The sequence below is a fragment of the Rutilus rutilus genome, assembly GCF_951802725.1.
Source record: "Rutilus rutilus genome assembly, chromosome: 15".
NCBI lineage: Eukaryota > Metazoa > Chordata > Actinopteri > Cypriniformes > Leuciscidae > Rutilus > Rutilus rutilus.
Genome location: NC_140220.1, coordinates 35,229,797 through 35,256,018, shown reverse-complemented (window position 1 = coordinate 35,256,018; position 26,222 = coordinate 35,229,797). Strand labels below are relative to the sequence as shown.

Below are 26,222 nucleotides of genomic sequence, written 5' to 3'. Positions count from 1 at the left end.
TCTTTTGGAAACTGAACTTAATGCCTTAATTTAAAAAATTAGGAAAAATCCAACCTTTAAGGACACCAATTTTCTTTGTGAATGAATAATGTATCGTAAATATATAAATGTTCTTCCTTAAAATACAGGGTGCATAAGTCTGGACACCCCTATGTTAAATTCCCATAGAGGCAGACAGATTTTTATTTTTAAAGGCCAGTTACTTCATGGATCCAGGATACTATGCATCCTGATAAAGTTCCCTTGGCCTTTGGAATTAAAATAGCCCCACATCATCACATAGCCTTCACCATACCTAGAGATTGGCATGGTTTTATTTCAGTTAGCCTAATAGCTAGTTTGATTTGCATTGAGAGATGATCTTATGGAAAGTACTCCATGCCAATCTCTAGATGATGATGTGGGGCTATTTTAATTCCAAAGGCCAAGGGAACTTTATCAGGATGCATAGTATCCTGGATCCATGAAGTAACTGGCCTTTAAAAATAAAAATCTGCCTGCCTCTATGGGAATTTAACATAGGGGTGTCCAGACTTATGCACCCTGTATTTTAAGGAAGAACATTTATTTATTTACGATACATTATTCATTCACAAAGAAAATCGGTGTCCTTAAAGGTTGGATTTTTCCTAATTTTTTAAATTAAGGCATTAAGTTCAATTTCCAAAAGATGATTTTTTTATTCCTCTTTTTAGTCAACTTTAGCATGGGTGTCTAAACTTATGCATAGCACTGTATATGTGTGGCTGTATAATGCCACGCTCACATGTTGGCATGTACAGTGTACAGAGAGCAAGTCTTCCTCGTGACAGAACGAGCTCAATTAACCCCGTCACGTCTCATTTACATCTCGTCAAATGTTTACTGATCGGTCGAGATGCACTAACCCTCTGTACACTTGTGTAGCCCAGCAGGCTTACACCAGATAACTCCGATATCTAGAAAGATGGACAGGAAATATTGTAGCAGAGCAGTGAAAATGCTGAATAAACCGTGTAAATGATTGAAGACAGGGCTAAATCTCTCACCATAACATAACTATCTCCGTCAGCAATATGGCTCTCACACTGTACTTTTGTCATACTTCACAATCTCTTAAAGAGATAGGTCACCCAAAAATCCTCACCCTCATGTTGTTACAAATGGACTTTCAATGGAGGGACTTAAATCTCTAAGGTTTCATTAAAAATGTGTGTTAGGATTTGAACGATATGAAAAAAAAAAAAAAAAAGAAGCCAGAATTTTCATTTTCGGGTGAAATTTCTTGTGTGGTTTTCAGATAGCTTGATGCATTACATTCTACATAATGTACATATAAAGATGCATGTGCCGCTTCCTACAGTAGATTTGTGTGTTTAATGACCTTTTCACACCAAATGAAACTAAACGAACATGTCTGACGAATCACAGAAGATCCGCCGGCCTTTGAACACACATTAACCCTTTAATGCCTGACATATGAAATCATAGTGAGAAGATTAAACAGTGGAAGTGGAATGAACAGTTTATTGAACCTGTAGACAAGTTTGCATATTGTGTTTTTTGTTGCGTCTCATGTTCGATACATCAGGCTTTTATGGCTCGTATAGTATGAGAATGAGGAGACGAAACCCCTCAGTTTTATTCAGAGGCCAAAACTGAGCAAAGATGAAATTCTGATGCTTGTCGTGTAAATCTGTGAGATCTTTATAGCAGATAAATATCAGCTGTCACTCTATATCTGCCAATAACATGTCTTTGTAAGATATTTAAATGCTTAATTTTATGATCAAAGTGCTGTTGTCTTTTTTTTTGTGAGAGGGTGAAACATAATGCAATGAGAGATGAACAAATAAACGTTCCTCATAAGACTGATGGATCATACTTGATAATCACATTTGATCATACATTTTTTGAAAAATTCTGTATGGATAATCGAGTAATGCTAAGTTTCTGCAGTCCAGTAAGTGTTCATGTTGAAATATCACTAACAATATCAAAGTAATTCTTACGTTTACTTGATAAAAGTCAGTAAAGAGACGAGTGAAGCACGAGCTGAAGGGGAACGCTAAACTGAAACTATCGATCGACTACAGAAGGTTAGAGGCCTGTGTGTTAAATACGAGACAGTCGTCTTTATGGGGTTATTAACATGTTTCCTACATAGGAAACTCACGGTTTGGAAATAGAAACCGTTTCGCCCGATAAAAATGTTGGTTATGAAGTCAATATACACTACCGTTCAGAAGTTTGGGGTCAGTAAGATTTTTTATGTTTTTAAAGAAGTCTCTTCTGCTCACCAAGGCTGCATTTATTTGATAAAAAAACAATAAAAAATAAATTGAAATATTGTGAAATATTAAAATGACTGTTTTCTATTTTAATATATTTTAAACTGTAATTTATTCCTGTGATCAAAGCTGAATGTTCAGCATCATTACTCCAGTCTTCAGTGTCACATGATCCTTCAGAAATCACTCTAATATGATGATTTGATGCTCAAGAAACATTCATTATTATTATCAATGTTGAAAACAGTTGTGTACAAATTTCTTTCAAAATTCTTTGATGAATAGAAAGTTCAAAAGAACAGCATTTATTTAAAATATAATATTTTCTAACATTATAAATGTCTTTACTGTAACTGTTGATCAGTTTAACTCATCCTTGATGAATAAAAGTATTGATTTATTTTATTTCTTTCCCCCAAAAATAAAATTATAATTCTTACTGACCCCAAACTCTTGAACGGTAGTGTTTAATGTTACAAAAGCTTTAGATTTCAGATAAATGCTGTTCTTTTGAACTTTCTATTCATCACAGCATCATGAAATAAAAATGTAAAAAACTGTTTTCAACATTGATAATAATAATGAATGTTTCTTGATCATCAAATCATCATATTATGCTGATTTCTGAAGGATCATGTGACACTGAAGACTGGAGTAATGATGCTGAAAATACAGCTTTGATCACAGGAATAAATTACACTTTACTGTATATTCACATAGAAAACAGCTGATTTACATTGGAATAATATTTCACAATATTACTGTTTTTGTTTGTATTTTTAATCAAATAAATGCAGCCTTGGTGAGCAGAAGAGACTTCTTTTGAAAACATTAAAACTCTTACTGACCCCAAACTTTTGGACGGTAGTGTATGTGGCTGTTTCGTTTTTCAGGAGGGAATTTGTGATGCGCTGCTGTTGATAATATGTAACATAACTTTTCTTTATAGATAATAAAGGAGTGATGTTTGTTTCCCCCTCTGCATTGTTTGGTTTATGTCATAAAGTCTGTGTCTGTGGTTTTCCCTGTAGAAATATAAGCCGGGCAGATGTGATGACATCCTGAAGTGGAAGCCGCCCAGCCACAACTCTGTCGACTTCAGACTCAAGATCACCAAAGTCGGCGGCGAGGGGTGAGTCACCGTCGCCATGGCAACTGCATTCACTACGCGCCAATCAATGCCAAACATCACAACACACTCGTACAACCTTCCCACAACTCACTCGGAGACAGAGAATCGTCCAGGCCACGCGTGTATTTCTGGAGGATTTCTCATGTGTGCCGTCTTTGTCTCTGTGATGTGTGGAGCGATTATGAAAGTCACACGCAGGCGGTTAGCGTTAGCAACTTTTCGAGTCGCCACTTTTGGGAACATAATATGCGCCAAAGTGTGATTTGTGAGGCCCGTTCCTGAACAGACTGGTGACTTTGATAATGTGCGGCTTGACATTTCTCTCATGAAGTGTGAGTTCTCTAGCGTTCCTCTTTTACGCTTCTCTCGGTCCATCTGTCCAGACTCCAGGCATTACTGTCCTCAAATGAGCTTATCTTTAAAATGCAGGCGATCCAGAGGAAGAGCGCTGAGGCTTCGGCACAAACAAAGCCACTGTTTTTGTTTCCTCGTGTGTGAATCCTGTGGAGAACTTGTCCAGCTTATATTTCACTCCAAAAATCGAAAGAAAAAACAACAACAAATTTTGTTTTATTATAAGGACAACTGAGCATGTTTTTTATTTCCCACAAATGCACGACACTGTAATTTTGAAATAACAATAGATTTATATTTTGATTTACAAGCTGATTTTGAAGTGCCCCTATTATACCATTTTAAAGGTTCCCAATTTTGTTTTGGAGTTTCTTACAACACTTTTTCAATGACTCTCAAACAACTCAATGGATGAATCAGTCTCTCTAAACCCCTTCTTTCGGTGAGCCTACTCTGCTCTGATTGGTCAGATGATCCAGTCTGTTGTGATTGGTCTACTCTGCTCTGATTGGTCAGATGATCCAGTCTGTTGTGATTGGTCTACTCTCCTCTGATTGGTCAGATGATCCAGTCTGCTGTGATTGGTCTACTCTGCTCTGATTTTTCAGATGATCCAGTCTGTTGTGATTGGTCTACTCTGCTCTGATTGGTCAGATGATCCAGTCTGTTGTGATTGGTCTACTCTGCTCTGATTTTTCAGATGATCCAGTCTGTTGTGATTGGTCTACTCTTCTCTGATTGGTCAGATGATCCAGTCTGTTGTGATTGGTCTACCCTGCTCTGATTGGTCAGATGATCCAGTCTGTTGTGATTGGTCTACTCTGCTCTGATTGGTCAGATGATCCAGTCTGTTGTGATTGGTCTACTCTGCTCTGATTGGTCAGATGATCCAGTCTGTTGTGATTGGTCTACTCTGCTCTGATTGGTCAGATGATCCAGTCTGTTGTGATTGGTCTACTCTGCTCTGATTGGTCAGATGATCCAGTCTGTTGTGATTGGCCTACTCTGCTCTGATTGGTCAGATGGCCCAGTCGGTTGTGATTGGCCTACTCTGCTCTGATTGGTCAGATGGCCCAGTCTGTTGTGATTGGCCTACTCTGCTCTGATTGGTCAGATGGCCCAGTCGGTTGTGATTGGCCTACTCTGCTCTGATTGGTCAGATGGCCCAGTCTGTTGTGATTGGCCTACTCTGCTCTGATTGGTCAGATGATCCAGTCTGCTGTGATTGGTCTACTCTGCTCTGATTGGTCAGATGATCCAGTCTGCTGTGATTGGTCTACTCTGCTCTGATTGGTCAGATGATCCAGTCTGCTGTGATTGGTCTACTCTGCTCTGATTGGTCAGATGATCCAGTCTGCTATGATTGGTCTACTCTGCTCTGATTGGTCAGATGATCCAGTCTGCTGTGATTGGTCTACTCTGCTCTGATTGGTCAGAGTAGTAAGAACGACAGATAATCTGCATTAATAGACAGTTATAGGCAATAGTGGCCCACAGCTGATTAGCAGTAGTATTTCAGTAAGACAGTAATAATGTGAGTTAGCCAGTTAGCCAGAAACGTACATAATATAAAACACAAAACTAGTATTTTGAACACCTGGTAGAAAATATAAACATCAATAATTAAACATACTTACAGGTTTTGATTTTGAGGAGCAAGTTGGTCCAAATAAAGTGGGAACTTTCCCATATTTAATGGATAAGCATTTTGTAAATCTCTTTTAGATCCTCAGAGATTTGAGAAGCGGTCGTCAGAAGGTGTTCCTGCTGTTGTATCGCTGTGGTCATTTCATCCACAGACTCTTCACATCCTCATCCTCTGGAAGTCTTTACAAAGAGAATTAGCTTTTTCAGTGCAGAAAACAGTGTCTTCTCGACATGAACACAACATGAACCAGCTGCAGTGTTTAAGGGTCAAAGCAGATGTTGTTAGCGGGCAGCTAACGAAGACCATAGTCGAGCATTATGCTAATGTGTCACGGAAGGTCACGGAAATGAGACTGAAATTCCTGACGACTCGTATTGGCGGTTCAGAGTCGATTCTTTCTTTTGGTAGACAATAACTTTATTTATCGTGCACTTTCGACTGTACAACTTTGCAGACCGTTTACATTCGCAAACAGCTCTATTACACACTGCATGACAGGTAATATTCGGAAAACCATAATAGGGGCACAACATTTTTATTGCAGTAATGGGAATCTTATAATCATCAACAATGAGTGTTACAAGCAAACTCAAAGAAAGATCTGGATGCAATGCAGTGGTAAAATGTAAAATAATAATAATAATTTATTTTTAAACTTGACTAGAACTTGTTTTCATGAGGTTTATTCATATATTGTAATGCTTGTTTGTGTTTTGGATAATCCTTGTGTGTGATGTTCTGCCTTGAGGAAGGCACACGCTAGATGTGTTCTTGCTAAGCAGTGCAGTGGACTGGAACATGCTTTAGAAGCCAGGCTTGACATCACCAACTGTCCATAATTAAGATATTATTATGGCATATTACTATTAAGACATTGCTGCAGGCAAATTCGAAACAGTTCAAGGAACGAAAACCATGAACAACAAAACGATTTCCAGAATGTTAGAGAAACAATATTCATTTCCGTCAACCATGATCAATTTTCATGGCATCATTTCATGGTTAAAAATCCACACTTCCAATTTCTCTCATGCCTCCCTTGTCTCTCCCAAAACAATAACACCATAATCCACAGCAAAATAAAATATTTTTATGATAAGTTTTTTCTTGCCCATAGGAGCCTGTTAAGGAAGCTTAATTTTGTTTTATGTATTGAGACGGTGTCTTTGAAATAACATTTTTGAAGCTTATTGATGGTAATTTGTCTAGTGTGTAACAGAATTTTACATTAAGCTTTGCAGTTATAAAGAAAAGGTTTATTTATTATCTTACAGATAAGAAAATGCTGTCTGCGGATAGGACACTAAATAAGTTTTTACACTAAGCAGCATGTACTGTAGATTAGGGCTGTGTATTGGCAAGAATCTGGCGATACGATACGTATCACGATACATGGGTCACGATTCAATATATTGCAATATATTTCGATACTGTGCATAAGGCGATATATTGGGATTTTTTTAAAGTAGGACTATAATTTAAAAAAAAGTAATATTTAAAAAAAGACATGATGTTCATAAAAGTCAAAGAGGTTTACTTTAGGTAAACAATTCAGTACACAGAAAATCAAACTGCCAGTTTGGGATTGTGGTTCACAGGTTCTTAGTGAGCAAATTTTTATATGCTCAAGTAGGCCATAATAAAAGAAAATACATAGCCCCTGTCACAATACAAAACAACAACGTGAACTGGACGAAAATGAATGAAAGTGAACAAAATGAATGTGCGAATGAGGCAAATTAGCATCTACCGCACCGCGCTAAACGCCTCATTCGCGCCGCAGGACCTCCAGACGCGCGTAAACGCGTCTTTGCATTGACTTAACATTGAAATCACTCGCGCCAGACGCTCTATTAGCGTTTGGTGTGAACGCAGCTTCACGGTGCGTGTCCACTACAGCGGCAAAACTCCGCTCGGTGCCTGTAACGCTGTAACGTCTCCGCTTTGGGGTGTGTCTGTTACGAGTGTGTTTAATCTAAGTTTTTTTCAACACACGGACAGTATAATCATCATGCACGCGGTTACATTTAGAAATAGACAAGCTTTGTTTCCAAATGCACCAAGCAAAGATCCTTTCAATTTTATAAACCCAGCCAATATAATAACAATAAACACATCCAAAATAAAATCTTTAACATATATATAACAACTGCAAAGCGTCTAATTTGTAAACAAAATGATTTAAGCACTAAATCCATAATAAACTCCGGCACAATTATTATATTTTTAAACTCTAAAGACAGACGTCACATCCCAAACCTCACAGCAATTGGCTGCTGACCGCGTTTTTCGCTTGATATTTGCATAAAGTCGAGAACTGCACAACCTTTTGACGCTCTCAACGCTTTCTCTGGTCCGCTGTCAATCCCAAAATGCACTGCTGAGCGTGAAGCTCGACTTCCATAGGAATGAATTGAAAACGCTCGCTCCTTGCCAGTGGACACGCACCGTTCGGCGAGCCTGGCGAGGACACTAGCGGTGCGTCTCAGCATAGCTATCTAGTGGTAGGTATTTAAACAACATAAACGTGAACCAGTTACCATGAATATTTGTGGACGTAAAAAAAAAAAAAATCGATATTGCGTTTTTGAAAATCGATACAGTATTGCAAAATAAAATATCGCGATACTCATGTGTATCGATTTTTTCTTACACCCCTACTGTAGATACTGTATGCACCGAACGCAGAGAACCTCAGCGGCCATTTGCTGTGTTACTTTGCCAGATGTTTAAATAGAAAAACAATAAAAAATGTATGCAGTATAATGCAAAAGCTTGCTCTGTGTGCCTTCCATCATGCTCTTGCAGTCTGAGGTGAAGAGTTCACCTGTCCAGCGCCAGATTCTGCACCAGGAATGAGATGATGTCAAACTTCACTCTTATTTGTACACTTTTGTCGAGTTCAGATGCCTTAAGATCTGCATCTGTGTATTCAAGGATATAGCTTTCATTTAAAAAGAATGTTATTACGCTTTCTTTTATTTCACATTAACCATCTGGAAAGGAGGCTAGAACTTAAAATGCTGTTTCTGCTCAAACACACCAGAAATGTAGTTTCTAAACCCCTGAGGCAAATGCACAGTTGTTACTGTATACTCAGTGTCCCGCCCCCACACTCTTCTCATTGGTCTATTGGCGTAAAAACTGACATGGATGCCCTGCGCATTATTAAAAGACAAGCCATTTTATAAACTCCACAAAAAAAAGAAAACAGCAAGAAGCTATGGAGAAAGACGTTCGTCTGACGCATGTATACGTAAAGCAAAACTTAAAAATAGATCAGACAGAACGCATGAGTGGAGTCTTGACTCTTGGGGCAAAGATGGATTTATAAGGCAGCTTGCAAAATATCTATGCTGTTATAAAATAAAAATAATGGTAACACTTTAGTTTTAGAGTCCAATTCTCACTATTAACTAGTTGCTTATGAGCATGCATATTACTATAGGATGTTCATACTTATGCAGAATAAGGCATTAATATGTGCTTTATGACTATATTCTACATCTCTTAACCCACCCAATACCTAAACTTAACAACTACTTTACTCACTATTAATAAGCAGTAATTATCAAAAGTCATAGTTAGTTGATAGTGAGAATTGGACCCTAATCTAAAGCGTGACCAAAATAATAATAATGATGATAAGAGTCATGTAAGCGAACTGAATAGCCACTGGTGATTATTTATTTTTTTATTTACTTATTTTTATTTAACCAGGAAATAAAAGTCTTGAGATTTAAAATCTCTTTTACATGAGCCAAGACAGAGGCACCACACTTAATAAAGAAATATTTGAACATAAACAAATACATTATTTTACATATTCAACATGTACACATATCACTCAAAACTATTACAATCAGGTAAATCCAAAAACCAGATCATTTCAAATATCCATGAATTAATTTAGAGAGACTAACTCTTTAAAGCATAATTCATCTGAACTGGTTCCAATCAAACGGAGCATAACTAAACACCCTTTGACCTATATGTGTATGGACTTTCAGGATATGTATAAAAACAAGAGTCCTTCACACCTTTTTGAATGGTGTACTGCTGTGAATAAGAGGGAAGCAAACCCAGAATCATTTTATAAATAAATATGCACCAGTGCTTAAGTCTACGGGATGACAACGCAGGCCATCCTACCCGAGACTACAGTAAACAATAATGGTAATGGCTTTTGAATTAGTAATAAACCTTAATGCTTCATGATAAACAGAGTCCAGCACCTGTAAACAACGCTTAGGCACCTGCATATAGATAATATCACAATAATCAAACACCAGAAAGTAGCAGCTCCTCCTCGCTTCAAAAGAAAGACTTAAAGGGGTCATATAATGGTACATGCACTTTTACAAGTTGATTGTACTGAAATGTGTGTTGGCAGTGCCTGTACACAACCATCATAAAATGATAAAAATCCAGTGTTTTTTTTTTTTAATCTCTTTATATGTTTCCCCCCATCTCAAATCAAGCCGTTCGATTTTGTGACGTCACACGGTCGGACGCCCCTCCCACGATTGTTGATTGACAGCAGCGTTTCAACACAGACCCGCGCGGGCCGGCGCGGTCATTGTTGATACGCTGGAGCACTGAATGGCGGAATGGCGTCTAAGCGATTGTGGTGTTCTGTTCTTGGGTGTAATAAGAAACACAGCATCATTTTGATGTTCCTAAACCCGAACCGCTGAAGACGCAGTGGCTGAGTTTGTTTTCAAAGGGAATATTCCCCACGATCAACAGCAATGCTTTCATGTTTGTGCGAATCATTTCACCAGACTGCTTTATAAACGAGGGTCAGTATAAAGCTGGTTTTGCTAAGAAGCTGCTCCTGAAAAAAGGATCGGTACCAACTATTCGTGTTCCTGCTGCACCTCCAGAAGAAGAAGTGAGTGTAACGTTTTATTAACCTTTATATTAATCTTTCTATTAATCTTTGCAAATCGCTTGCTGCACGCTTCATGATGAATGCGGCTAAGGTTTACACTCAGGGTACATTACGGCATGTTTTCTATGTACAACGTTCTCAATATAATTCATAATCCCACGTTTATAATGAACAACGCGTTATGGTTATTGTGTTATTATTACAAACGGTGTACGTACAGAACAGAGGGGCGGGGTGAGCAAAGCTCATTATCATTTAAAGACACATGCACTTAAACGGCATGCTGAAAACAGAGCTGTTTTTGACCAGGTAAAATGAGTGTTTTCTTACAATACTAATGAGAATTTTTAATTAAAGTATATTACAAACTTTTAATTTAGACCCTAAAGAATCATATTAGCTTGTACAAAAATGGCATTATATGACCCCTTTAACTCGAAAGACAAAGCCCAATTTCAACTTGATTCTGATGACCAGTAACTGCGCATGTGAACGTTTCTACATCATCATTAGGATTTTACCCAGTGGATAATTTGCTCTAAGCTTTGATTAACATGTTTAAGTTTTCCCAAGCTTTTTTCTTTTCTTTCCTTTTTGTCCAGCGTGTATGTTAAATATATATATATTGAGAAAGCCAATGGGCAGTGTGTGTCAAGGAAGCATCACAGAGTCCTGTCTTTCCCACAGCAGATGTGCCAGCGAGCAATGAGGTTATTAGCGGGGTTACTTCCCTGCCAGGAAACTGAGAAAGATGACATCTCCACTCTCCTCCCACACACACAGATCTCTCTCTCTCTCTTTATCTGTGAGTGTTTTTCCCTCTCACCATGCCCTCTATATTTGCCGAGAGCTTTGAAATGAGATGGGTAAAATAACACAAGAACCCCTGACTCTTTGCATAGACGGCACTGAATGCTGGAGAGCGGTAATGAGAGCACCTTGGTTTCATTTGGTACAATTTTTAAGGAAATGAATTTGTGTGTTTTGAAAACAGATAAACATTTCATTAGTCTAGCCGCTCCACAAACACGCTTCATGTGTTTTAAAAGCAGCAGAAAGAATTCTTTCAGAGCATGTCTCAGTGGTCTAGTAGACTTTAAAAAGTCTTTGTTGCCTCAAATCCTGAAAGGGTAAAGTAAACTCAAACCTTCTCCTGTTGGATTTACAGACTCTGTAATGTAAAAAGGAGCTACACTTTGAGTCTTTTGAGTTGATGCTATACATGCGAGAACGACAGCAGTGACATCTCCACTGACCTTGTATTTCTACAGTAAAAAAGCTGAGTTTCCAGTTCAGTTTCAGTGGTCATTGACCAAGCAGAGAAGATTTTGTTCACAACCATTCAAACTTTTAGTATTGAGCGATTTGGTGTTTTCAAGTTCTTCCAAAGGCTTTCTATGACAAGACATCAGGACTTTTCTGTCACACGGCTGAAGTTGAAACATGCCAACACTCTAACACTCTCCTTTGGAGTCCTGGACTTGTTAAAAGGTGAAATATCATCCCATTTTCAGCTCGGCTACCCTCCATTCTCCATTCTCTGACAAGGATCCCATGCAGACCGTGCTTGTCTGACATTCTGCAAGAGAGTATTTGACTTTTTTCCAATTTATTTATTCATACCTTTAATAATTTTAATTCACCTTTACTATCATAAACATCTGTTTTTAATTTCTGTCAACAGAAAAATCAGGATGGTACAACTGTCCTGATATATTGAGGGGGAGATGAATTACAAGTCTTAAATTCATTGAAAAGGCAACCTTAAAGGTGCAGTGAGCGATTTTTGAGAGAGCCAATCAGCAGTAGGGGGCGTGTCCACTCATTATGAGAGGAGAGAGAGTGAGCCAATCAGCAGTAGGGGGCGTGTCCACTCATGATGGGAGGAGAGAGAGTGAGCCAATCAGCAGTAGGGGGCGTGTCCACTCATGATGGAAGGAGAGAGAGTGAGCCAATCAGCAGTAGGGGGCGTGTCCACTCATGATGGAAGGAGAGAGAGTAAGCCAATCAGCCGTAGGCGGCGTGTCCACTCATGATGGAAGCAGAGCCATATAGAGAGAGAGTTGCGACAACGGAAGTTCAAAATGCTTAGTTGTCACGTGATTCGCGTAGACCTCAGATAGTTCCAGGAAGTGCTTCGGAATCAACTAGCATGCTTTAAAACACAAGTTTATTTGATTCAGATAATCTGATAATATACAATCTTATTCTTTAAACGTCTTATCTTTTAAAACTGCATCACAAACGGTCTGTTCTACCGCGCTGCTGTTACTTCCGGGAACTATTGAAAGGCTCTACGAGCCGCCATTGCTGTAAAAAAAGCGTTCCATTGTAGTCAATGGAGTTGTCGCAACTCTCTCTCTATATGGCTCTGAGAGAGAGTTAGCCAATCAGCAGTAGGGGGCGTGTCCACTCATGATGGGAGGAGAGAGGGTGAGCCAATCAGCCGTAGGGGGCGTGTCCACTCATGATGGGAGGAGAGAGGGTGAGCCAATCAGCCGTAGGGGGCGTGTCCACTCATGATGGGAGGAGAGAGGGTAAGCCAATCAGCCGTAGGTGGCGTGTCCACTCATGATGGAAGGAGAGAGAGTGAGCCAATCAGCAGTAGGGGGCGTGTCCACTCATGATGGGAGGAGAGAGAGTGAGCCAATCAGAAGGCTTTAGATGGCTGAGAGACATTGCGAAAGAGAAAAGCTCAGAGGAATATCATTAGAAAAAGAAGGGTTATGATCAGGCAATATCAGTAAGGAGAGTATCAGGCTTTAGGACCCGTGTTAATATTAGAAAAGCTTTCCAGCGCTGTTGAGACCGAAGCAGGAAGGCATGAAAACAGGTTGATATTGGTTCTGAGTCGAACTCTTGCTTGTATATACTCTGTTCATTTTTTGTGCTTCCTTGTCGTTCATTTGTTCATAATCCAAGCATTATTTTGCTTTCCTTTTGCTATGATAAAAGAGACATTTGCAGTGCTCGTTCGTGCATTTTGGATGAAGGGAGGGGCGTGTTTGTGTGGGTTTATTTCAAATATCAGCAGTGTTCAACAATGATTCTCAGAAATCGCTTACTGCACCTTTAAGTAGTTTGCCATATTACTTAGAAATATATATTAACAAAACTGCTTATTAGTGTTTCAAAAACATTTGTTTTCCTATTAAAAGTCATGTGTTGCATGTGGTGTAGAAAAAAAAACATAGATATAGTGAGGAAACCTGTAGACCCTCATGACTGTGTGTCAAGTCTCTTAATATTTCATATTATTTGATGTGTTTATGACACGGTTACTTCAGGTTATATAATGTCCTTGGGTGCCATTCCCAAAGCTTAATGAAATAATTCATCTTTTAGGAAATAATGATTCAAATCTATGAGTACATTCACGAAATCATTCAATTGAAACTGTTTATTTATTAACTTGTTGAGGAAACCATACGAGCCCAACTCGAATACAGAGAGTACATTCATAAGAACTTGGTATGTGTTTTGAACAGGTTTTCTCCTTTTCTTTATCGAGGACGCTCTTATTTGTCCTCATGCAAATGAGCGGTAACACACTACAGCAACGACCAATGATATTGCAGAGTGATCTGGCGACTGATAGGGTTGGATACCGTGGTAACCGTTTAATCACTGTCAGTGTGAACAGGACTTTACGTTTGTGATCCGGCAGTTTCACAGATTGACGTACAGCCATCAGTGTTTCATGAACACATTTCCTCTGAAACATGATCATCAAGTGAAAAAGACAACCAGATACTCCTAAATGATTTCTTTTTTTGAGCAGTCAACAGATGTTTGAGCTTGATGGTCTCTTAATTATTATAGGAAGAGAGAAATGCACATTTCAGCAGTTCACCGATTGCTACACCATTTCTGGAAACAGTAATGACACACCAGTGTGAAGCACACCTGCTGAAAGAGCAGAGAGAGACCGAGGACGTCAAACACACACACACACACACACCAGCCGGATGTTGACGCTGATCAGACGCTGATGTTGAGGTCTGGTTCACACTGAAGTTGCTTTCCAATGGCCATGTAAACAACTACACTGAGTTTCATTATTTGACAAAAAGCTGTGAGGTGATCTGCATTTCAAAGGGACGAAACAAGCGCTCAGTAACAGAGGCTAAAAACAGTCTCGGTGTTTCGGGATGCTCCAAATATACCGCACCATTAGCTTGACTGGCAGGCAGCTCTTTTGCCCTCAGTGTCAGGGTTTGGATCCGGTCTCCTCCCCGTTGATTTACTACTATTTTGGATGGTAACACATTTTAGTGGGCGTGTGCGTGTGAACAGCTGGGACCATTACAGACCGCCGGTGATGAGAGGACAGGCCTGCAGAGTCCTACAGTCCGTGTGTGGGGAAATCAAAGACGAAGAAAACATTTGCAATGATCATTTGATTTTAATTCTGAATCCATTTCCAGTCCTCATTTATTCATTTCTCAGTCAGATGAATCATTTAGAGTAGACTGTCAGCTTTCAGATGAGATGTCAGGTATGATGTGATCGTTCAGTTGATGTTTATTATGGCTGTTCAATATGCAGATTCATATTGGCTGAGAAAAGCCCCTAAATGAGGATAATTCAAAGATATTACACGTGTGATTGTGGTATACAGACATTAAAGGACTTATTTCGTTGTATTTTTTTATCTTTATTACCCCCCCGTCCAAATATGGGTCAGGGAGGCAAAAGTAGTCCAACTGTTTAATGAATTGATCTGTGTGTGTTTGTTAATATACAAAGCTAAATGTTAATATTCTCACCAATATTTAAAATGCTACAAAGTTTTCAATTTCTTTTCCATTTTGTTCTTTCGAACTGTATATTTAACAAAGAATCCTGAAAAAGTAGTATCATGCTTTCCACAAAATATCAGGCAGCAGGAATGTTTTTATCATTGATAATAATAATAATCAGAAATGTTTCTTGATCATCATATCAGAATGATTTCTGAAGGATCATGTGACGCTGAAGACTGGAGTAATGATGCTGAACATTCAGCTTTGATCACAGGAGTAAATTACATTTTACAATATATTACAATAGAAAACAGTTCTTTTTTATTGAATATTATTTCACAATATTACAGTATTCTTGCATCAATTAAATGTAGCATTTGTGATCATAAGAGACTTATTTCAAAATAATTACAAATATTTCTAACCATATCCTCTTTAAATATATTAGGGCTGTCAAGCGATTACATTTTTTTTATCTAATTAATTATGCATATTTAGCTGAGAAATTACCTCCAAAAGATAATATAGGCTATAACCTCAAACATAAAAAACAAAACAAAAAATATTAAGAATATATTTTTGAAATCTATAAAATGTGGTATAACAACTTATATCCACAATTAAAGTGAATCCCACAAGTCTAATCGTGCTTAATTTCAAGTCTGAGGATTATATCTCTAAAACTATGCATTTTATGAAGCATTATGAAAGACCATGTCATATGAGCTTTTAGAAAAGGCTGTTAAGATGCTAATAAATATTTGTGGTGGGATCGCTGGCTCAACGATGACATCGTCTATCGGCTCAACCCTAGAATAGACATTACAAAAAGTAGCTTTAGAAAGAAATATTATATTTGATTCAACATAGAATTTATTAAACAAACTTTTAGGCTACAGTGGCCATGAGGGTGAGTAAATTATGACCGAATTTTCTTCTTTTTTTTTTTACTAATTGTGGAATAGGAAATTATTTTTTTTAAATAAATTAATTCTATAAATAAGAAACTAAAACTGGCAGTAGGTGGCTGTAAATGTCTAAATGAGTACGTCATCTGCTCTGTGTTCTCAGAGACACACTCGTTCTGCTGTGGCTTTATATGTAATGTTTTCGCTGACAAAAACAGACGATCTTGTGTCTAAAATATAACACATTATTGACTTTATTATTTATTAAACTGTTGTATTAAATCAGTGTCACATTTGCACTCATGCTGTTCGAAACAAAAACAGCACTCGTGTGATATTGCACTCGTTACTCGTGTGATATTGCTGAACTAGCCTATTTCATATGATATAAATATGAGACAAAAACTCATACAGGGGCATTTTTGCCCCAATATCTTGAATTGTCGGTGCATATACAGTACCAGTCAAAAGTTTGGAAACGTTACTATTTTTAATGTTTTTGAAAGAAGTCTCTTATGCTCATCAAGCCTGCAGTTAAAAAAAAAAAAAAACAGTAATATTATGAAATATTGTTACAATTTAAAATAATGGTTCTCTTTTTTAATATACTTTAAAATGTAATTTATTTTTGTGATGCAAAGCTGAATTTTCATCAGCAAGTACTCCAGTCTTTGGTGTCTTATGATCCTTCAGAAATCATTCTAATATGATGATTTATGATCAATGTTGGAAACAGTTGTGCTGCTTAATATTTTTTTATAACCTGAGATACTTTTTTCAGGATTATTTGATGAATAAAAAGTTAAAAAGAACTGTATTTATTTAGAATAGAAATCTTTTGTAACAATATACACTACCGTTCAAAAGTTTGGGAACAATAACTAATTTTTTTTTAAAGAAATTAGTACTTTAATTCAACAAGGATGCGTTAAATTGATAAAAGGTGATGGTAACGATTTATATTGTTAGAAATGTTTTTATTTTGAATAAATGCTGTTTTTATGAATAAATGCTGTTAACGTTTTACTCATCAATGAATCCTGAAAAAAGTATTCCAAAAAAATATATTAAACAGCACAACTGTTTCCATCATTGATAACTGAGTATCAAATCATCATATTAGAATGATTTCTGAAGGATCATAAGACACCAAAGACTGGAGTACTTGCTGATGAAAATTCAGCTTTGCATCACAAAAATAGATTACATTTTAAAATATATTAAAAAAGAGAAACATTATTTTAAATTGTAATAATATTTCATAATTTTACTTTTTTTTTTTTTTTTTTTTTAAAGTGCAGGCTTGATGAGCATAAGAGACTTCTTTCAAAAACATTAAAAATAGTAATGTTTCCAAACTTTTGACTGGTACTGTAACTGCATTCTCTAGGCTCTGTCATGCAGTGAGTTGTTGCCCTGCATGATGTGCGTCACCAATCAGCTGTGTGAAATGTGAGAGGACCTACATGGGTGTGTTAAATGCGTTATTTTTTCATAACTAATTAATTAAATTAACACGTTAAATCAACATTTATTTATTTGCTGTCATTCAGTGCATTCATTTCAGTGACTCGATGAGGCCAGTGCTGCATTTATCGTCATCCCATTCAAAGTCATTTTCGACGTTGACGTTAAAATCCTTGTCCTCAAAAACACTCCCTTCCGAACATTCCCACTCATATCACAAAGCCCTCTGCGTCTTTGTATTTGGGAACCTTATCCCGACTGTGAAAGTCCCAGGCACTTATTATGAAGCCCAGATAATTACATGGCAGTATCGAAGGATATCCTCCTTAGCAGAGCTGCTATTATTTCCCAGAGTTACGCTGTCTCGGGGAATATCACAATGCTTGCTTGTCCGGATGTGAAATTTAATTTAGATCTTTATTTTGTCTCTTTCTCCAGACTGATCCCGCAGATGGTGGGTCTCCTGTACGTGGGGAGCTATGACATGCCCTTTGCACAAATGAAGGTGAGAGAAACATTGGTTTGCTGCTTTGATAATTCCTCCTGTCAGCGTTCCCACCGCAAGTGCAGGCGCTGCTAAAGATAGTCGTGTCATTTTCAAGTGTTCTTTACATGATGCGCTTTTAATTAATCGAGTCAGACAGGTGAACATCGTGTCACACACGAGGTCTTTACTGAAACACTGATCTGCCCACTTAAACAGCAGCTTTTTTTGAAGATGCATCACATATATCCTTAGAGGAGCTGGTAATCCCAGAATGCACTGCGGCAAGCTCAGTAAAAGATGGAACGTATTGTACAGAAACGTGTAAGCCTATTCTTGGTTCAGCCACAAATTTACATTTCAAACCCGTAAGACTTTGGTTAATCTTCGAAACACAAATGAAGGTCTTTTTAATTAAACCTGAGAGGTTTCTCAGTTGAAAGTCAAGTTAACCAAAACTTAGAAGATCCACAAAAAAATATACAAAGGTGTCATAAAACAAATTCATATGAATTGAAGTGGTTTAATCCATGTCTTGTGAAGAGATACGATCACGTTACATGATGGACAGATTCAGTTTAGGCTTTTATTCACATCTTAACGAGGATATGTAGTGCTCACATTTTGTAAACATGGAAACTTGTGCGTGTCCCTCATTGGTTCTTGCGCATCACAAGACTGATTAAAACACTTAATTTATTATTGACACATTTTTATGACGCCTTTATGACCTTTTGAATCGTCTTAAGTTTTGGTTACCTGGACTATCAAATGGAGGGACACAGAAACCTTTCAGGTTTAATTGAAAAGACCTTAATTTGTGTTTCCGAAGTCTTGTGGGTTTGGGACATAAGGGTGAGTAAAGGATTTTCAGAGTTTTATTTTTTGGGGTAAACTAACCCTTAAAACCTCATGAAACTGTCTATAGACAAGTTCTTAAGCCATTAGCTACTGGAAACACTTCATTCAGTTAGCTGATTTAGTGATGGTTTTTAAGATTTTTGCTCAACCCATATTCAAGGAGTACACATTAAAAGAGCTGGTACAAGGGGTGAAGAAGTACTTTCAGAGGATTCAAAATATCTTATAAGTCATTGTGGTTTCTCTAGAAATGAAAAAAAAAAAGTGGTTGTTGTCAAATCAAAAATGTGAACATTTATCGGAATCTTAGTGTAATAGTTTTGTATTTGTATATTGTAATCTTTGTACTTTTTGCATTAACCTGCCCAAGGACTACAGATGAAAAAATTAGCCATCCTGGCTAAATCTGACACATTTTACTGTATTTTCCATGAATAATAGTAAAAAGGAGAGAGAGGGATGGAAGATGAAGTGAGAGAAGCACTGATTATGAAAGCATTAATTTAGTGTAGAAATGTCGAGGATTATTTCACCTGATATTTGCATGTTTTTATAGTTGTTAAATTACAGTTAACAACATGCTAACGCCAACTCTATTAGAATCAGTTGTGAGGTGATTCTCCCATAAACTTTAACTTAACATAAAGACCATTATTTTGTCAGATGTCTGTGTTCACAAATCTCAAGTGTTTGTCTCAAATCCAAGTCTAGTTTCTCTTTTTGAAAATAGCTTCTTTTTTTCTTCGCCTGGCAAGAAACCCATTAAACAATATTTAGGCTTTTTTTCTATTTTTTACTGTCTCTAAAATGCACACTTAATAGTAAATGAATGGGTAACTATGGTAACTGGTATTTGTTCATTCATAACTGATTTGTTTCCTTCACTCTAAACCACATCTGATGTGCTGCTGACTGTGTCTCTACCTTCCTTTAACATTTATTAAATTATTCTGTTTATTTAGCATACGTTGTGTGGTTAAAATTTCCACAGACGGACGAGCAGTTTTTATAGACTAGGACATGAAAGCAGTTATTGGTGTTGTAGGAGAACAGATGACCCAGTCAAGAGGCCACATAATGTCCACTCAGTCAATCAAACTGCAAGAATATACTAATGGTTTGGAAATTAATCAAATTTGTAGACTAATCATAGCTCATATTGTACATACATGTCATTTCATATGATTGAAAAAGTGTGTTTTTATTTCACGTGTGTAAACGTGACCACTATTTCTATTAGTTGTGGCTGGCTGCATTGTCCACTGATCCTGACGAATAATTGTTTCACAGTTTGAGTGAAATAATCAAGCAAAAAGAAAACCACAGAGTAACAACACGTAATGTTTTTCCTTGTGAGCTGTGGGTAAAGAGACTCTGCAGAAGAAATGATGATGAACAGAATACAGCAAGGTATCTAAGTTAGCACGTAGCATCCTTAACATTCAACACACACACGATAGCCCTGTTCTGGCGGTAATTGTTTCTCATGGGGTCGTATAGTATTTTCAACATGTACAGGGGCTAGCCTGTGATTATATTGGCGTCAGAATCCAGAATATCAGTGTTTTTCTCCCACCACCTGCTCAAAACTCCCCGGACGAATTACCTACTGTTTTTTTTGACAAACACCAAGGTTTACAACACAGATTTAATTGCTGTCCGAATCTCTGAGTTTACAAGAAGAGATCAATTGAAAATTCACTGTTTAAATCCTTTTTGACCACAGCTGACCACCGTACGATAACTGTTGCGCTCCACTGTCATTTGGATGCATTTTAAATATCTAGCCTACACTTTTATTACTGAAAAGCTAGAAAGTATTTACAAGAACAATATTTAATCACCGCTCAAAGGAGCATGTAAACATTTGAAATGGGCCGTTATTATGGCAGCAAATATATACATAAACAATATTGACCAATATTTACCTTATGTAAATAAGAGGCTGTATTAACTTTATTTCCGCTAATATCCACGGTTTTGAGATAAAATACAAGACTTGTAAACAAAACTTGGTCCTCCATCGTGGATCTGAATGAATGAGTTTTATCTTTTATCTTTTACCTTTTACGAGTGTCCACATGAGAAACCATTACTGTCCGAATAGGGCTTTAGGGGCTGTTTATACGACACTGTTTCCAACAAAAACCTTTTGGCCGTTCGTTTACACGACACTGGCGTTTTGGGAGCCTGAAAACGTAAAGTTCAAAGTGCACGTCACGCACATGCGTATTATGTGTTCAGTCTGTAGTGTTTCATCGTCATCTAATGGTCTGGCAGCAGAATACAGCGTTTTTAGTCGTTTTCGCGGATCCGTGTGAATGGGGATCGTTTTGACAATGGTGTCACCTGTTCATGGAAAACTCAATGGAAAGACTTCTCAGTTTTAAGCGTATCGTTGTCGTATAAACGTACCCTTAGACTGACATTCAACAATCAATTTTTAAGGACAGAGCTGCAGCCAACACCACATGATTTACTCATGCCGCGGTGCATGCTGGGAACAGTCCTGTTTAACACCTTATTTGTGCCTTTATTGTACAATTAATTGTGCAGCTGTACATTGTGTTGTATAATACAAGCAGATATCGTTTATAAATGCTAAAGAAATATTCATTGTATTCAAATTTCACTCAATAATGACATCTGAGAGGAGGCAGAGAATAGAGGTCCACTTTCTTCCACCACGGTCCTCCCTGTTGGGGATTTCTGGCCTCGGCCCGCATAATCATGCATGGAAAAAAAGTGCACAAAAGACTCCTTATCCGAGTTGTGGCACCCAGTTTCAAGAAAATAGCCGTTTCTCCTTGTTATGCATAGAGTTTTGTTCATGAGACCAAGTCAAGTCTGATGCAGAGCATCCCAAATAATTTGATTTCCACAAGACTGAGCAAATCTGAACTGAAATTGCAGTTGCATCACGAATGGACCTGCTATTTAAAGAGATCGTTTTAACAATCTTGTCACAGTTATTGGTTCTCTTAAAAAGGGGGTATATGAACCATATCAAAATGCTTGACTCATGAATATTAATTATGTGATAGTCACACCTGATTGGTTGGTGACTAGGCAGTAGTTGTAGTATTTGCATGTTGTCTGTGCAACCGTGTTTTGTTTGCACTCTTTAAATGTAATGATGATTTGCCAAAATGTGGTTGGAGGAGCTGTGATGCCCCCGACTGTTACTTTGATTAAATTGATTTACTTTTGTATTGTCGACGACCCTACTATCATTACAAACCACGAAGGTGTTTGGCAGGCTTTAGCTGTGATGGAGTGGATTCGGCTGCTTTCGGCAGCGTGTGGTGTGTGTAAATGCCTGCCAGGACTTCTAGAGGGTGACCGGGGTGTCATGATGGTCCCATCCAAAACTAACGGGAGCATCATGTTCTGTGCCAGACGAAAGCCGAACAACATCCCTGGATCTCTGCCACCGTTGTGTGGGGTGTGAAAGCGTGCACTGAATCTTTGGCCAGACGCCTCTATTATATTTGGCTCTGTTAAGCCGAGCCGGAGACTGTTGAGTTGCCCGTGTTTGCGTTCTCTCAGCGACGGCAAGGCAGGACGTGTCTGATGCGAGAAAAGGTACCGTACCACCAAAGGTTAATCGATCTTTGAATATTGTTGCGTGTGAATGTCAGTCCTGAAATGTTCAGCTTCCCCTCTGTGCTCACAGATGCCCTTCACTGTTGGATGGTGAGGATATTTACTCATCCCATCATGCCAACAGGCCCAGAAGGGGGCGGCTTTACTGCCAGCTCACGTCCTCCTCCACACACCAACCTGCCACGCTTTACTGAGGACCGAGTCTCTTTATCTTTGAGATATTCCTTTCTCTCGCTTACTTGGGCCAAACACGCTCCTGTTTTCTTAAGGCCTTTGTGAAACTGTCATGTATTGAGACATCTGTGTTGTGGCAGTAATTACACATCACGCGTCGGCCGTTACTTTACAACCTACAAAAAGCGTCAACAATTAGTTTGGTGGTTAGCAGGCGAGCTGCAGAGACATTTAGCGGAGAGATTGGAGATTTGTGTCCGTCCCGTTTTCGTGTCCCGACACCGATTCCCTCTCCTCCTGCATCATCTCTTGTGGTGGTCAACAAATAAACTTTTTTAACCGATGCGGTTCAACTTAATGAAGCACTTATTTTACGCAAAATTCTCTGTTGAAAACCAGACAAACAAAGCTGTCAAAAGACTTTGTAATGAATCGAGATGGAATTAATCCAGGGGTGTCCCATCCTGCACCTGGAGGTCCGACATCCTGCAAAGCTTGACTCAACTTGCCCCAACACAACTTCCTGAAAGTGTCTTGTGATCCCGAAGCCCTTGATTAGCTGGTTCAGGTGTGTTTAAAGGGCTGGTATAATGCCCTTTTCACAAGATGTAAAATAAGTCTCTGATGTCCCCAGAGTGTGTGTGTGAAATCATGTGATACCCCACAGATATGTTTTTATATGTTAAAATTGTCACTTGTGTTGAGGGTGAGCGTTTTTGTGTGTGTCCCTTTAAATGCAAATGAGCTGCTGCTCCCGGCACAGAGGGCGGAGCTTCAAGAGCTTGTGTGGGTGTGTGTTAGTAGCTCTGATTACCTCACACAGACACGCACAAGTGACGTTTCTGAATGGTTAGTTGATGAATGTGGAGTTAACTATCTTCAAGTCATTGATTAGCATATTTCCTGTAGTCTCCAGCCGTTTGTTGTAGTCCTTAATAAGCGATTTCTGTAAAAGAGAATCTCTCTTTGCTTTAAACTTTGAGCGTTGTAACTTTGCAGATGTTGTTTATGCTCTAACACCAACATTACACACTAACTAAAGTTAGAAAAGTGAATTCATAATCAGCCACCCCTTTAATTGCTGTTGAAGCTAAACTGTAAACCGTAGCGCTTCAGGAGGAGGATATGCTAATCGGGGGGTTTCAGCTTATGCCATGTTCTCAAAGGCTTGGGTGAAAAAACGGTTTTATTAATCTCTCTACTTTCACTTTGAATAAAATTACATAAGAAATCTAAAATATGAATGCAATAAAATATGAACTCTTCAACAATGTGGTTTGTATATGTTTACAAGAATGCTTTTCGGTTTGAATGATGCAACTGTGTAATCTCTTTCTCAAAACTGTTTTTTGCTCCAGATATCAAAGGACCTGAAACAGTACGATAATAAAATAATCGAGTGCACGTTCGTCAATAACACCTGGGTGTTCATGCGGCAGAGGATTGACAAGAGCTTCCCCAACTCATACGACACAGCCATGGGTAAGATCCACATGTGTTAAACTATAGCCAGGGTCAAGCTCAGTTTCTGTGTCGGTGACTAGATGAGACCATACTCTTAAGGCTAGAAGTACAGTCAAAACAACATGTATTCAGACACCTTCAACATTTCTCATATTATCACAGTTTATTCACTATAGTTTAGAAAATGGTAATAAAATATGACAAGAACTGGTGTCATATTTCACTGGTTTTGGCCATCCTTCTGTTAGACTGTCTCACAGATGAATAAGGTTGAATAGCTGTCAGCTGTTTAAACTACACAATTTAGGTCAACCGATTACCAAGCAATGCTTCATTGTGTTCAGTCTGTGGTGTAAAAAGATCAAATTAGCAATTAATGAAAACACATTAAGCAAAACATGCTCAGGTCAAAGTATCTGAATCATTTTTGGTCCCAAATTGTTATTAATTTTACTGGTAGTCGCTGTATGAAGAATTTTTGGGTATAATGTGTCACAGTTTACTTTATTTTGCTCTCCTCACTTACATAAATGAACTATAGTGTCCTGCACCCACTAGTAAAGCAATATCAAAAATGATATCTGGTGTCTGAATAATTTTTGGTTTGACTGTATATACTCGCAAGCCATGCAATATAACAGAGTTGGATGTGACGTTTGCACCATTAAACCAAAGGTTATTATTCCTATAGACCTTATGTAGCTCCGCCCCTTTTCAGCGCTGCGCTCGTTGTCTTTTGTCTTCCGGTCTGTATTTTCACAGCGATTTTTCGTGTTTATTAATGAACGGCTCGTTTTAAAATCTTCCCGGTCGACTGACATTTGTTAAGTCATCTGCTTTAAACATCACAGTCCTCATGATAACGTTCGTTAACTTTACATTAAGTAAATCCACTTCAAAAGCTAATTACTCCTGGAAGGCAATGCCATAGAAATATACCGAGCGACCGCGAAAACGGAAGTTAAAAGGCAATATTCTAAAGATGGCGGCGCCCTCGTTTCTCTGGCGCATGAGGTCTATAGCTAGCTATGAACAAGTTGACACCTCCACTTGCTCAGCGAGATTCTATGAGGCAAGCTGAAGACCCAGTATGGGTTTGTTGTTCTCACCTGTGTCTTGTTGTCCTCACAGCTGTCTGCAACAGCATCCAACACCCCGTCACGAAGGAGATTCTCTTCGAGTTCCTGGACCGGTGCGCTCAGATGCAGTCCCGCAAGCACCCGGCCGACTCCGAGCTGATGCCCCCCCCGCCCCCGAAGAGAGCCAACCACAGCATCCCGCAGTAGCGCAAGTGTCATCCCGCGGGACACAGCTCAAGCCGTTTGATATTTTTTTATTCCCGAAATGTTCCGCAGCTCTGCCGGTCCGCGCCACAAGAGGAGAGACTTCTGCAGAACGTTGTGTTTTTTTGGCCTGACTTTGGCTTCTGATCTTGGATGATGTTGACGATCTATTTAAAGACACTGTTGAGAGAGCTTGTTTCAACATTGAGTGCCGAGGCACGTTCTTATTTAAAAGAATAAAAATTCAAATGAATTGCATTGTTTTTCTTTTTTATGTTCTGTATTTGTTACAGGCGCTCTGCATTCTTTGGTTCTGCAGCTGCTTTTTTTACTGAACAGAACAGTAAAGTGTGCTTGATTGTCTAGATTCAGACCTGAAACACTGAAAACACTGTGGAAATCTCACCAGACCTGTAACTCTTAGTACTGATCAGTAAAGCATACGATCATGAGTGTTTTTGTATGTCATTTTGCTGATTTGAAAATGTCGCCCCAACCCTTTTTTCTCAGGTTTTGTTTCTTAAATAATGCCAGGTGTATTTAAGTTTTCCTGGATGTTTTGGCTCGTTGTTTTGGAGGAAAAAAAAAATATTAAAGCAATAAATCCAAAAATAAAGATTGCCAGCTGCCAATACCTTCACATACAATGCATTACATACGACGGATTGATACAAGATATTCCTGCTCAGTCAGAAATGATATAGCCTCAGTTGAAATGGGTAAGATTCACACAACCAGTTGTATCTCGTGTCCGTATTGATTCTAGGTCACATGATACGAGATCATTGGATTTGTCGCAATTCTTGTTTTTGTCATTTATAAGGATGTGTGAACATCTCAGCGGCTGTCACTCGTAATTGAACTGTCACAGCTAAAGTTGATGGCATTCTCTATTGCTCTCACACGTCTCATCTAGTGTTTACAATATTGAA

The 26,222-nt window shown here is 38.3% G+C and overlaps 1 protein-coding gene across 1 annotated transcript in view; it reads left to right on the top strand.

The window, feature by feature from the left end:
• The window catches only part of rngtt (RNA guanylyltransferase and 5'-phosphatase), a 122,099-nt gene extending 96,179 nt beyond the window's left edge, over positions 1-25,920 (top strand). The window contains exons 13-16 of the mRNA XM_084431417.1: positions 3,302-3,402; positions 17,857-17,923; positions 23,902-24,025; positions 25,139-25,920. Coding sequence (XP_084287543.1) covers positions 3,302-3,402; positions 17,857-17,923; positions 23,902-24,025; positions 25,139-25,293 — 447 coding nt within the window. The 3' untranslated portion in view covers positions 25,294-25,920. The remainder of the gene's footprint in view (positions 1-3,301; positions 3,403-17,856; positions 17,924-23,901; positions 24,026-25,138) is intronic.
• The last annotated feature ends 302 nt before the right edge of the window (positions 25,921-26,222 follow it).